Here is a 13,617-nt window from a genome sequence, read left to right as displayed (position 1 = left end):
TCAACAAAGCTTCCAATGCAAGTTAGAAACAACACCAGCGGTGGGAGGTGCAGGTAAGCTTGGTCTGGTGGGCGAGGTGGCGGGGGGAGTCGACAAACGATGGAATAAATAAATAAAACCTATTCCGTCTGTCGACTTACTGCCCCGCTCCATCGCCTCACCGAGCTTACCTGCACTGGCCGCGTCTGAACAAGACCCTATATTTTTTCTGAGTTAGTACTTTAGTTTCAGATAGCACAGCTCAGAAACAGAATGAGGCAAAGCTTGTTCACTGTTTCCTAGCTGTGCTATATAAAAAAAAATCATTAAGTCATAGAAATAGCTGGTTAAATAACTGGAGGCTCATAAAACAAGCGCTCAACTGTGCGTTGAGATAGCAAAGCCCATCATGATACGACCCCAGGTGTAAATGAGATACATCTTTCAGGCAAATTAGGAGTGACTGGGCATTTCACTCTGGGGGTCTGCAACTGGCATCATGGCTCTAAAAACAGGTCTCTTAAAAAATGATTATGAAGTGGGCTCCATTATTCACGTTACTATTAATTTGACTGGTGATAGCTGGGAAACTTTAAGAATGGAGTGGATAAACTATTGTTAGGTCCTTGTGCAAACACCATCTGGAAATATCACTCCTAATCGACACGTATGGTTTGGATGTTCTGTTTGTTACTGTAACTTGGACAAGAGCTGATAGTAGAGTTGAGCTTGGTCTGGCTTGCCCCCTTGGATATAAGATCAGACATAATGCCCGAGTGGATGGTAGAGGAGGAGGGGTGGGGTTCATCTTTAAGGAGGCACTTGGTCTAAGGAAGTTTGAGGTTAAAGATGTCCGAGACATTGAATTGATGGGCTTTTCGTTCAAAGGCCACAAGGGCGCCTTGTACTCAGGCTTGCTCTGCTATAGACCTCCAGGCAGTGTCACGACAGTCTTGCACGACCTGGTGGATCTTATTTATGATATATTGAATACTCATGCTAGGCTTGTGATTTTAGGGGACTTTAATCTCTGCCTGAATGGACCCCTAGACTCAGCTTATAAAGAACTATGTCAGGCCTGTAGTAACCTTCATCTCCAGCAGTTGGTGCTGTCCTCAACCCATTCGAGGGGTCATGTCCTTGATCTTGTCTTTGCAGACGAAACCCGGGTTAAAATCAAGGACATAAACGCACAATGCTGGACAGACCATGCCCTCATTCAGTTCTCGCTGCAACTCCCCAATGACCTTCATACCGATAACAGTTTCGTTAATACCAAATCTAGTCGGCAGTGGTCTAAGTTCTTGAAATCTTCTACACTACCCAGTCTGTTGCCAAGCGGTTTCGCGCTGGAGAAAGGAGTAGAAGAGAACTATCAGAGCCTTTGTTTACAGATAATAGAATCTTTGGATGTAGCGATTCCTCTAAGGAAAATAAAGGATAGATCTAATCGCGCCGCCCCTTGATACTCCAAAGAACTCTGTCAGCTGAAACTGCGTTGTAGACAAGCTGAGAGAACTTGGAGGAAGCAGCATTATATGGAGTCTGATAAAATCCTTCTAAAGCAGTTACTCCAGGGCTACAAAGCACAGATAAAAAGTGCTAAAGCCAAATATTTAGAGGATGTGCTGGCACACTCGTCCAATAAATCACAAACCCTCTTTAAAATTGTTAATAATCTTTCTAACCCTGCCTGCACCACCAATAGCATTCTGGCCTCTCAGGCACTATGCGACTCTTTAGCCTCTGCTTTTGAGGACAAGATTGCTGGCATTCTGACTGGACTTTCTGCATCAAATGCCCTCAACACTTACAATACCGTAGAGGCGTTACCGACACAGACTCCAGCTGTCACAAGGGACTGTACGGTGCATGCGGTGTTGTCCAGTTTCACCCCTCCTTCATATGAGGACTTTTGTATCTTGGCCAATAGTGTATCATCGAGTTCTCCACTGGACCCATTGCCACACAAGTTTTGGAAGTTGTTCCAAACTGAGCTCTTTCCTTTTCTATACTCGATCTGCTGTCAGTCTCTTAATACTGCCACTGTCCCTGACAGTTGGAAACTGGCGGTAGTATCCCCTTTATTAAAGAAAGCCACACTAGATCCCCTTTGCCCTGCGAACTATAGGCCCATTTCTTTACTGCCTTTTCCAATTAAAATCTTGGAAAAATTTGTCACCAAATTGATATCACACTTTATAGAGGCGAATGCCTGCCTAGATGTGGCCCAGTTCGGTTTTCGGCCAGCTCACGGCTCAGAATCAGCATTGGTAGTTGTCTTGGAAGACTTACGGTCGTGTGTCGACAGTGGCCGAGCAGCATTTCTGGTGCTGCTCGACATGTCGGCCTCGTTCGATACTGTGAACCATTCTACACTGATCAGGAGATTGGAAGATAATGGGGTGACCGGCCCGGGACTGGCTAGTATCCTACCTCCACAATAGACATCAAGTAGTGACTTTGCCTCTTTTTATGTCCGATACTAGATTGGTGGGGCAAGGTGTCCCCCAGGGGTCAGCAATCAGCCCCATTCTGTTCAACCTTTATCTCAGCCCCCTGATCAAGCTGATTAAATCCTTTGGCATTACAGTAATAAACTATGCTGATGACACGCAACTTATCTTCTCCTTTGAGGGCAAGGATGCTGTTCCTATAGAGACCTTCCATCATTGTATGATAGCCACGGCGGGCTGGCTGAGGGATAATTCCCTTCAGTTTAATGGGTCAAAGACAGAGGTGCTGCACTGTTCACTTGATAAAATTCCGCGCCCTCTGCCGATTGATTTCTGGCCCCCTACCACCACGGCTACTGTTGAGTCAGCGGATGCTGCTCGCAATTTGGGAGTTATTTTTGGTCCTCATTTACAAGTGGACGCCTATGTGAACAAGACCATTAGCACACGCATGATGCTTCTAAGAATGCTGCGCAAAATCCTCCCCATGTTGCCTGCTCCGGCCAGAACTGAGGTAGTGCGTAGTATCATACTAAGTAGACTTGACTACTGTAACGCACTGCTTCTAGGTGGCCCCAGCTCTCTGATTAAACAACTGCAGCGGATCCAGAATATGGCAGCCAAGTTGGCCCTGTCATACGTGCGCTCCGCTTCGTCATCCTTGGCACTCAGGGACCTTCATTGGCTGCCTATAAATCAGCGGATTTGCTTTCAGGCCTCCTGCATTGTTTTCAGAGCACTGCATGGACTGGGGCCTATTGCACTTCAGAATTTATTTAAATGGTACTCGGCAGCTAGACCCTTACGTTCTTCCTCTGCTTTTTTGGTGGCAGTTCCTCTAATTCTACGGACACGGATGGGTGGTCGTTCCTTCAGTTTTACTGCTGCTAAGTTATGGAATGTTCTCCCACTTTCTTTAAGGAAGTTGAATTAATTGTCTCTTTTTAAAAAGGGTCTGAAGTCCCACCTTTTTCCCAGGGCTGTGTGATCCTCCTCTGTATGTGCCGTGATTTGGAGTCAAGCGCCAGGATACCCTCTGGGTCTCAATCATATATTCTGAGTGAAAATCTACTTTCAAAGGACATCAAGATACACAAACATGATGTCAGTCAGTAAAGCACAGCTATCTCTCGGGTAGAACGATGTGATAGGCGCAGGCATCAGAGCTTCTCAGATTACAGAGACTTTACAGGTTCGGACAGATATATCCAAAATATTCAACTAAACTGACTGGCTTTGGTCATAGACTAAAGGAGTCATAAAATTGTCAGATAAGCTTTAACAAATCTCGAAGATTAAATTCCTCCATCCAAGTTTTGAAATGACACCAAGGAAACAAAAGCAACAGTAAATGACTTCTGCTATTATACACCATCTTTTTTGTATAGTATCATCTTTCATCTTTTATCTTTAGTGTGTTTGCTGAACTTTGTGTCTCGTTTCACCCTTTTCCTGCATTTTTGCACCCTCTTTGTAACTCCATTTTTTCCCTGAAGCTACTTTTGATCTGTTTTCTGTCCCATGTAAAATACATATTTTCCTTTATTACTTTGGTCGTCATTCTTTCACTTACATAACTAACACCAAAAGGGCAGCTGATTTGAGCTTCAGCATATCTAGATGTTCAGCAGTCTATGAAAGGCATAGTGGGAGCAGAGACCCTGGGGCAGGAGCCTAAGGGGCATGTCTGGATTTCACATCTAGTCAGTATTTGCCAACTTTGTCTAAATACCTATGTCCACCCACCCCCTGTCCCCTCCTCAAGGCTTTGCAATTCCTCTGTCCAGAAAGTGAGACATCTTACATACACTCAATCACTCACATGCACCCTTTAATTTAAACACATGAATAGATACGCAGACACAGACTCCCTACACAGGCATCCAAACACTTGCAGGCATGTTACCCCTTTCCCCAAATTTCCCTTCCTGCTGTCTCAGACTTTTAGTTGCATTGCATGAAAATTGGATGGAAAACAGTGGGACACAACACTCAGCACCCTAACTGGTCAGTTACCATTGTGATTGGTGTTACAGAGGCAAACTCAGACATGGTTCTTGTACTTTTTCTGTCTGGGCCGGGATGCATTGGTCACATAGGCATAGGGACTGGAATAGGTATGTCCTTGCTTGGATTGTACATTTTTCTGCTGGTAATAATCTTCATTGGTTGTGGACTGTGAACTTTTTGTGGTGACATCACAAAACGTTCAGTTGTAAAATCCCTTATTGATTTCAGCACGCTGCTGCTCTGCGACAGCTGCCTTTTGGTTCTTTGCCTGTGATCTGCCCAAGTATGAGTAATGTGCCACATATGGCTATGCTTAGCTAAATATCTGAGGCATGTCTCAGGCTCCTCAGGTTGGACAGTCTTCCATGACACAGTGCAGGTGGCAACATCTGCCTTTTGCGTATTCTGAAATAAAAACGTTCATAACAAAGACCCATGCTGCAAACTGAGATGAGCTAAAAGCCATTGTACAGAAGCAGTCTGCTCCCGATGACCCGCAGGAAGTACTAATGTGCAACACTAATTGTGGTAGCTTACGTACAAAATGGTGGCTTGCATCATCTTAGAGGATGGTTGCAGAAGAGGGCGTACAAACCACTGGGTTATAGCTTTAGAGTGCAACTGCCAAGGGAACTTATTCCATTTCTGTGGGAAGGTCTTTGGGAATTAATGTCTTCTAACTGTTAAGCTCGAAGTTCCTCAAAGTGCTGTACCATAAACCATTAATTTCCTTTTTTAATTTTCCCTGTTTTGGCTTGTCGATAATAGCTCAGTAACTTTCTTTAATTCAGTTTAATGGACTTTTCAGTCCACATAAACAATACAAAAAACAAATACAAAAAGGAAAAAATAAGAACAAGACAATCATTTAAAAGAAACAATTATGCACTTGTTCCCTTTTTCACGCACCGTCGACGCGTAACGTTTTTTCTAGGACTCTTCCTTTCTTTGTAGTTTAACATTGTGAAAGTCGATCTGTAAGTGTAGCAGTGCGATGGCTACACAGAAAAAGTCAGTGTTCAAATCTTGTAGGGAATGTGGGGGATATATGTCCATCACTGACCCCCAAAATGATTGTATTTGGTGCCTGTCGTCGGACCTCGACGTCAAGGGATGCTCTTCCTTTCGCCAGATATACCCCAAGGCCCTCAAAGACAAGGATACAAAACTATTCATGGCTCGAGCGAAGAAGCAGAAGAGGAGTCGAAAGAGGACTAAGTTAAGGTCGAAGTCACTGGCTGCACACACCTCAAAGCCATTGAGGAAACATAAGAAAAAGCGGCATCATAGCTTCAAGCGTCGCTCTGCTAAAGATAGGTTGCCGAAGTCGGGGTCCCCAGTTCTACAGTGTCACAGAAAGGATGACATCTCACCTTCCCCTTCACCGCAGGTGACTACGCTGCATTCTCCAACTCTGAGGGACTCTCCGGCTCCCTGGGAAGCGAGACATTCAACTCTGACCACTCCGCCCCTGGCTCCGGTGTCTCTAGCACCGCGGCTAGAACCAGCCTTACGACTTAGGACAGTTCCAGATTAGGCGGTTCTAGATCCATATCCACCTTTTCCTGCTCCAGGTGCGGATCCTTTGCATATTTTTAATGCAATGTAAGACATGTTTGCCAGGGCAATTAACTCATCAGGTGTACCTGGTGGCTAAGTAGGACCACTTTCCTTTAATATGGGCGTACCCCATCATTATGCCCAGGCTCTCTTTAGGCCTTTCATGCCAATGACTCCAACTTGGCCTCTTCCAATGCCGAGCTTCTCAACGCCGATCCCATCCCAGGAAAGGATAGACTAATCTCCCGTGCCGTAGGGCTCTGACTTCATGCGGCGCCTCCAACTGATCCTGAAAGGCCTCCATCAACACCGGCTCCAAAGTCACCGGCGCCACATCGGGCACCGCAGATGCCAATACCAAAGACACGATCAAGGAGGGAGGATTAGAGGCTTCTGGAAGAGGAGGAAGTCCAGGAGCACCAGGATGAAGTGGAGGAAGGGGCGATAGTGGATCCCACTGATGTTTATGAAGGGCTTCAGGAAGCTAGTGGGCTGGACACATCGCCAGAGTGGGAGCTCTCCTCTCCCAAAGCTCTTCCTTCTCAGGAGGTTTCTTCCTATCGTACAGTTATAAGAAAGGCTGCTGAACTTCTGGATTTACAGTTGCCCACTGCAGAGGTTAAATCAAATATTTTGACAGGGGTTCTTCACCACCCTTCACCAGTGGTGTAACCTTTGCTTCCGTTCAATTAAGCTTTAGCTGAACCCATCTTGGAAGTTTGGTAGAAGCCTATGTCTGCCCCAGCTGTATCCAGAACGGTAGAACAGCGATACAAAGTTACACCTGGGGATCTGGCTTTTTTGTCAACACACCCTTATCCTGAGAGCTTGGTAGTTCAAGCTTCATGTTCCTCGAAACAATCCTACGGTTCCTTTCCCTACACTCCGGGAGATAGGGATTACAAAAAGCTAGAACAGTCGGCTATATAGATCTTTTCATCGGCCAGTAAAGCTTTGAAGTCTACTAACGCCACATGCCTGTTAGGATGCTACATCCATGCGTTGATGGACTCAGCTAAGGATGTGATTCCTAATTTGTCAGAGGATGTCCAGGGCCACTTCGTGGGGGTGCTGTTGGACACTCAAGCTGCAGCCCGTCGGGTGATTCAGTCCGGGCTTAATACAGCTGACTCCGTTGCTAGGGTGATGGGCTCATTGGTGTCAACTAGGAGGCATGCCTGGCTGAGAGGATCAGGATTCTCTCCGGATGTTCAAGCCACACTGTTGGATCTTCCCTTTGATGGTTCTAGACTCTTTGGGACCAAGGCAGATTCTGCTCTACAACATTTTAAAGATAGTAGAGTTACTACTACATCTTTAGGTTTGCAGTCCCAGGCTAGGGGTTTCCAGGGATCTTTTTTGGCCACATATGGTACTGCACAATGCAACATAGGTAGATAAAGAATAATGGAATTTATAATGCCAATAACTCCAACTCTAACAAATGCAAGACCTATTGCATTTTGAATGCTTGTTGGCAGTACTGTGTGCCTTAGACACCAAGCTCAGAGATCACAGCCCAAACTGAATCCAAAGGGCTTCAAGTACAGTGCAGTTGTGGAGGCCTAATGCTGACTTCCAAAATTTCGCCTCAAGTGACAAAGTTAAAAACAGACTCAGATTGTGGCTGGGTGGCAGGAGGGGTAAAGTGCTATTTTACATTTGTAGGCCATGATTAACAAGATAGTAGAAGCATCTTTGTATGTCATATTGAACTTGGCAGGTGCGTTCAATGTAAATGTAAATGTAAAATGATACTTGTATAGCGCACTACTCACACGCAAGGGTCTCAAGGCGCTTGTACGAATACCGCTGGGGTACCCATCCTGGCTTTCCCTGTGAGGCGTCCACTCCTGGGCACCCCCAAGGTGGAGGCCAGGCATCCTTAGCGTTGCGGGGGCCGTTGTGGAGATTAGGCAAGCTATTGCCCAGAGTTGCAGAGTGGGACTCCATGATTGGAATAGGCACCTAGGCGAGAATTATCAGGTCCGTGGAATTTTGAGCCCAAGACCCGCCGAGCCGGGGAATTGAACCCTGGTCCCGGGCTAGACCTCCGCATCAGGGTCTGCCGCTCTAACCATTGAGCCACACTGTGGATAGCATGTTAAAACAGCACATTACCAGGTGTGTCAATTAAGAGAGATTATCTGTGAATTACATTCCAATATATTTATATATATATTTTAACACCAAGTCACCCCTTCTGACAATATGTCATAAGTATGGAGCACTACTCTGAATAAACACTAGCCCTAGGGTCTTGGCTACATTAATACATGGTTAATTTCATAATAAGTGCCCAATCATGCTGCAGCTGTAATCCTTACTTAAGTATATATAAAATACCAAAGTCGCCAGCATATTATAAAACGTTGATATGAGACTCCAAGACTTCTGGGGGGAACCCCATGCATAAAACTAAGGATCCTGCAGCCTTTGACTGACTGGGTGGATATTCTAACCCTGTGGTGATCTCTTCTGCAGACCTCACTCAGCCCTGGTTTGTGTATGTATGTTTGGAGATGGCCCTTGTGCTGGTGGTGACAACAAAGCCAAGGCCATGCTTTGAGGGGGCACTGATGACAAGGGATACAGATAGAAGCAATGCCCCATATCATGAGAAAATGAATCTCAGTCATTCTGAGGGGAGAAGTTGCTTGTAGAGGAGATCCCTCCCTATGCAGTATCAGCACCACTGCATGAAGATTGTACCATAGCTCTGTAAAAAGTCTCGTTATAAAGTAAAAAAATGTCAGTTCAGTACCAGCATTCATTTCACGTGCCCACACAACTAGTCCTCTGGCTCACCGATATGCATATAACATCAAATCACTGACCCATGGTAACCTATTAGAATTTTACTACTTTAGTATAGGATGTAATAACACATTAAGAACACCTTCTTCAACGAGAGTGCTTCCAGACCTACTGTAAATGACTCTTGTTCGCTTCACTTTTTAGCTCAGGATTCCTCAACTAAACAAAGAATTAGATAGGCAGTGCACCCCAGAAGCAAAGATTAGTAACTTGGGAATGGATGCTCGCGATCATTCATAGGGAGTCCTAATGATTAAACACCAGCACTACCAATACTATAAAGGGGGGTGGGGGGTGGGGGGACGTGTTTTGTTGCGGCTTAAAATGTGCCATGCCAACTGCTGTGCGCCTTACCTTGTCTGAAATCAGGGTCTGATGAAATAAGAGAGGCACTTTCACCAGAGGAACTGTAGGCATCGCTGTGAGAATGCTTGTAAATCCGCGCAGGCTCTGAAAAAGTTCCAATAAGATTTTTAAGCCTGTTGCGACAAAACATTCACAAACTTTCAGACTATGGTGAAAACTTCGTCTGGAAACCAGTTGCATTCTCAATCAACAACTTATTCCATATGAACAATCAAAAGATATAATAACAATTAATATTTTGTCACTAGTAGATTGGAATTTGAAAAAAGGGAAGGAAATCAACTAATTGAATTACCGACTTTTTTGATAAAGTGTATTCATGCCACCCAGAAATACAGCATCAACTCCCTTATCAGTGCTTCTTTACATACAAGGTTTAGTTAGCGCCAGGACACTCTTAGGAGTAGCTGTGCGCTCTACAAATACCCCCCATAACATAACATATTATTGTGTTGTGATCAGCAGCTAGTTCACCTTTTATAGCCATATTAATCTAGTTGCACGTGCCAAAAACACCATTATGTCTAGTCTCACGCACTCGCATGCCAGACAACACAAAGTGCCCGTTCATGGAACCAGGTTTAAAAAATTCAGAAATATACTTGTGTGGGACAACGCCTACATTTGGAGTATATTTCCAATAACATTAGATTAAAAAATACCATAGTACTCCTAGGGGGTCTATCACCTTCCTGGATTTACAGTGGTTCTCCAGTTTACAGATTTTCAAGGAATAAAGTGTCTGGGCAATAACCTTTTAACGAGTTTTTCAGTCCAAAGTAAACCATGTTCCCCTGTAGAGAAACAACATTATATTGATACCCCCCTTTCAGAGGGGAAAGGCTCCATACCCACCTTCGAATAAGCATTAATCTCTCCCATTCACATGAGTAATCGTGTTTTGGTTTCCAGAATGGGGAATTACCTGTAAGAGGTATGTTAATAGCCACAAACGCACCGATCTGTGGGGGTTCAACTGCTTCTGCATGCTACCCCGTCCTCTTTTTAATATTAAATTAACACTTGAGAAAAACTTGCTCTGCTAACGGACTTTTCACCACTACAATTTCACCTGATGGTTGTAAAATTCAACCTGTTGATCTCACCGTTGCAAACTGCTTTTACAGCTCTCAGAGAGCCGTTGTCAGTGTAGCAGAGACTGGGGAGGGGTGACGAGAGGGTGTTGGAAGTTATGGTAGGATACTAGGTATTGTTTTTTTTAATACTGGAATGAGGTAGGACAGGGAGTTTCAAGGTTAGTTTGGGAGGCTGGCAGGATGGCAGGTATTGTATCTTTTTGGGTCGAGCCTGTTAGACAGTACATGCTGTGTCTGTTGAGAGACATATTGTAGGTTTACCTGGAACATAAGGGGCTTGGAGTCCACCCACTGCTTACCATTGGTTAACTTTTGTCTCACTCCTTTTCCTGCTTCTGATTTGATGGATTTTCCATCAGTCCTCTCATGGAGAGCAGCCTCTTTACAATGTTTTTATTGCCTGGTTCTCATACTTGTTTTAAGGGAACTACTTTTTTCTTTTGTGTAAGAACTAAATGAGAGTGCACATATTTGCCATCTCTGTCTTATGTGAATCCCATTCCCAAAAACGCACTCATCCGTTGCTTCTTCTACCCACCCATGCCCTCCTCTCTCACCCGTTTTTTCTCCTTCCAGCCTTCATACGCCCCCATTGCTTGCTCACTCATGTACTTTTCCCTTGCCCGCTCTACATTACTCCCTCGCCCACTGCTTCTTCTCGCCACCCCGCCCTCTTTCTTAGTTTTCTCAACCCTTGCCCGCTTTTCTCGCCTGTTGCTTCTCTTTCCCACCCACGTCTGTGTTGTTTCTATCACCTGCGCCACACCCTCACGCCTGCTGTGTTGCTTCCCTCCTCGCCGCCATGTTGTTTCCTACTCGACCTGAGCTTTTACTTCCTCTGTACACCGACCCTCCATGTTGCTCGCCCCCACCATGCTGCATTAAAAAAAAATCCACTCATTTTGTGGGCATGCAGATTACACGTCCCTACAAAACTACGTGACCACCGCCTTAGAGCGGATTTTTAATAAACCTTTTTCCTCTTAAGTCATGGTGCACAGGACCAGGGATGCTATACAGATTGGCTAACAACCAATGGCAAAGCCAATAGTCCCCCAAAGGCAAGACCCACTGGCTTTGCCAAGTCTTGTTTATTTAAAAAGTGATCGTGGCTGGGAGGGTGTTTGGATAACAGGAAGTGAGTTTTTTTGTATTAAGGAAGGAAAGTGCACTATCGAGGGTGGTGGGGGATGACAGAAATCCAGGATAATGGTCTTTCTTTAGTACAGTTAAGGAGGGGATGCTGTAGGAGGCGTCGTCACGTTGTGCATGGCTTCCCCTTACAGGGGGCCATGTGCACGGGGGAAGAGAAATGGGGGACATAAATAACATAATATTTAAGACGGTTGGCTACCAACACGAACTTTTCCACCTCGGGGCTCCAAGTTAACTCAAGCTTTGTTCTCATTGGCAGATTGATGCCACTTGAGACCCTCGGTGATAAACAGCCCCGTTTTTGACAGGTATCTTTCTATAATTTAAACATATTATATTTTCGACTTAAGGATGAATGTATGGGCCTGGGTGAGTAACCAGGACTGGTAGCTTCAAGAGACATCGCTTTATTTAGCATAGTTTTAAGGGGGAAACCTTCATTCACTGGAAAAATTATTTTATAGTAACGTCTGTGAAAATGTGATAGACAAAATAAATAAATATGGCTTTACATCTGACCAACCAAAACCCCGTCAATTTGTCCTCTCGAAATTAAATATAGAACTAGGGTTCAATTCCAAGCCTTTTTGTTCAAGTTGCTCATACACTTCAGAAACTTGCCGTTTGTGGGAGGTTTGGTGCCTTTCAAGAAGATGTGACCACCTTCCCGCTACGGAACCAGTGCAAGGCGCAAATAAGATCCTTCACCCTTTTACGCGTTCCTTAATTAAAGGCTCTACACTTTAATAGATAGGATTCGGTATAATGCTGATGAAAAGCTGCAGAATTTTTAATAACTCGGCGAGTTTCCCTAAAAAACATGTATCTAGGCCCTTTTTCTGTATTTTTTTTTAACTTCTCTCTGGAAGGGTCTCATCTGAAACTTTAGAAATGTCCAGCTCGCAATCCCTCCCTACTTCCTTCTTTAGGCTGTGGAGCAAATACCTAGCCGAACTTCCTTCCAACCCATGAAAGGGCACAAAGAAAAAAACTAAGATGAAATGTTTTGAATGACGTAGTTCAGCTAAGAACCCTCAGCTTGGGGTACTTATTCAACGTGGCCATATTGATTGGGCTGTAACAGATAAGAACAAAAACACCCATAGCTCTGTGCCATGATGAACACAAGGAGTGTGCCTTCCTCCACACCCCTTACTCACACAGTTACTCAGTAAATAAGATAAAGGTATCTGACCAAGTATACGACCACAACACATCACCTGTAACACGACGATATCACGTGTTTCATCAAAATTTGGTATGCATTGAGCTAGAAAGAAATTTAACTAGACAGCCGAAAGCGCTACGAAGCCCTACCGCTGCCAGAACGGGCGCTTTACAAACATAACATACACTGCCGCTGCTTTTAAACGCACACGCCAATATGACGTCCACCAACGTCCACGGGCGGCCAATCGAACGTCTGATGTAAAAGTGAGTAGCGCGCAGTCGCGCGTGAGAGGCCATAACAACAACAACAGTCGTTCTCTTATCTGCACGCCTCGCGCAGGCCTGCGGCAAGGGAAGAGAAAGAATGAGGTCACTGAAAGCACAATTTCCCACAGACATTTTTGCTTCGTGTTCGACGACTCTTTAATTAATTCGGCACAGTAACACTACGTTGTCAAATACGAGTTTACCCCGCCCTACCGATTAACTACTGCCGTCAGCTAGCAAAGCAGTCTCCACTAAAGGCATGTGAAGTAGTTTCTATTCGTGACGCTCAAATCTGAAATGGTTCAGTCGTGGGGAGTCGGTATAGGCACGCATGGTTTTTGCAATAGATGTTTACAGGTGGGGCAGGTACAATTTTAAACAAGCATTTGCAATGCAATAGGTCTTGCATTTAAGAGAGTAGGAGCTATTGGTTTTGTAAATGACAATGCCTTTTATTTATGTGTTATTTTTAAAACAGATAAATAGAAGGCATTGTCATTTACAATGCGAATAGTGTAATCACAAATGCAAGACCTATTGCATTGCAAATGTGTTCGGCGCCTGTGCTATAAAGATAAATAAAAATAAAAAATAACAAAGCATTAGTAGAGAGCTTGTCCTGGCAAAGCTATTTGAGAAAATAGTGCTCGGAGGCTGTAATTAAAGCCTACCGAAGTAACAACACACGTAACAGGCGGTGTCACCAAGGGAGGTTATAAAATGAGACAAGGCGGTACTAA

The 13,617-nt window shown here is 44.6% G+C and overlaps 1 protein-coding gene across 9 annotated transcripts in view; it reads right to left on the bottom strand.

Annotated features, from left to right (window-relative positions):
- The window catches only part of PTPN13 (protein tyrosine phosphatase non-receptor type 13), a 981,974-nt gene that overhangs the window by 574,527 nt on the left and 393,830 nt on the right, over positions 1–13,617 (bottom strand). For 8 of the 9 annotated variants that reach the window (XM_086961883.1, XM_086961888.1, XM_086961886.1 and 5 more), the window contains one exon: positions 9,177–9,272. In XM_086961883.1, coding sequence (XP_086818009.1) covers positions 9,177–9,272 — 96 coding nt within the window. Of the gene's footprint in view, positions 1–9,176; positions 9,273–12,635; positions 12,739–13,617 lie in introns of those variants that run through there. The other variant, XM_086961891.1, reaches the window with a different exon arrangement.

Source organism: Lissotriton vulgaris, chromosome 3_1, assembly GCF_964263255.1.
Source record: "Lissotriton vulgaris chromosome 3_1, aLisVul1.2, whole genome shotgun sequence".
Lineage (NCBI taxonomy): Eukaryota > Metazoa > Chordata > Amphibia > Caudata > Salamandridae > Lissotriton > Lissotriton vulgaris.
This window is presented reverse-complemented; position numbering and strand designations above follow the sequence as displayed.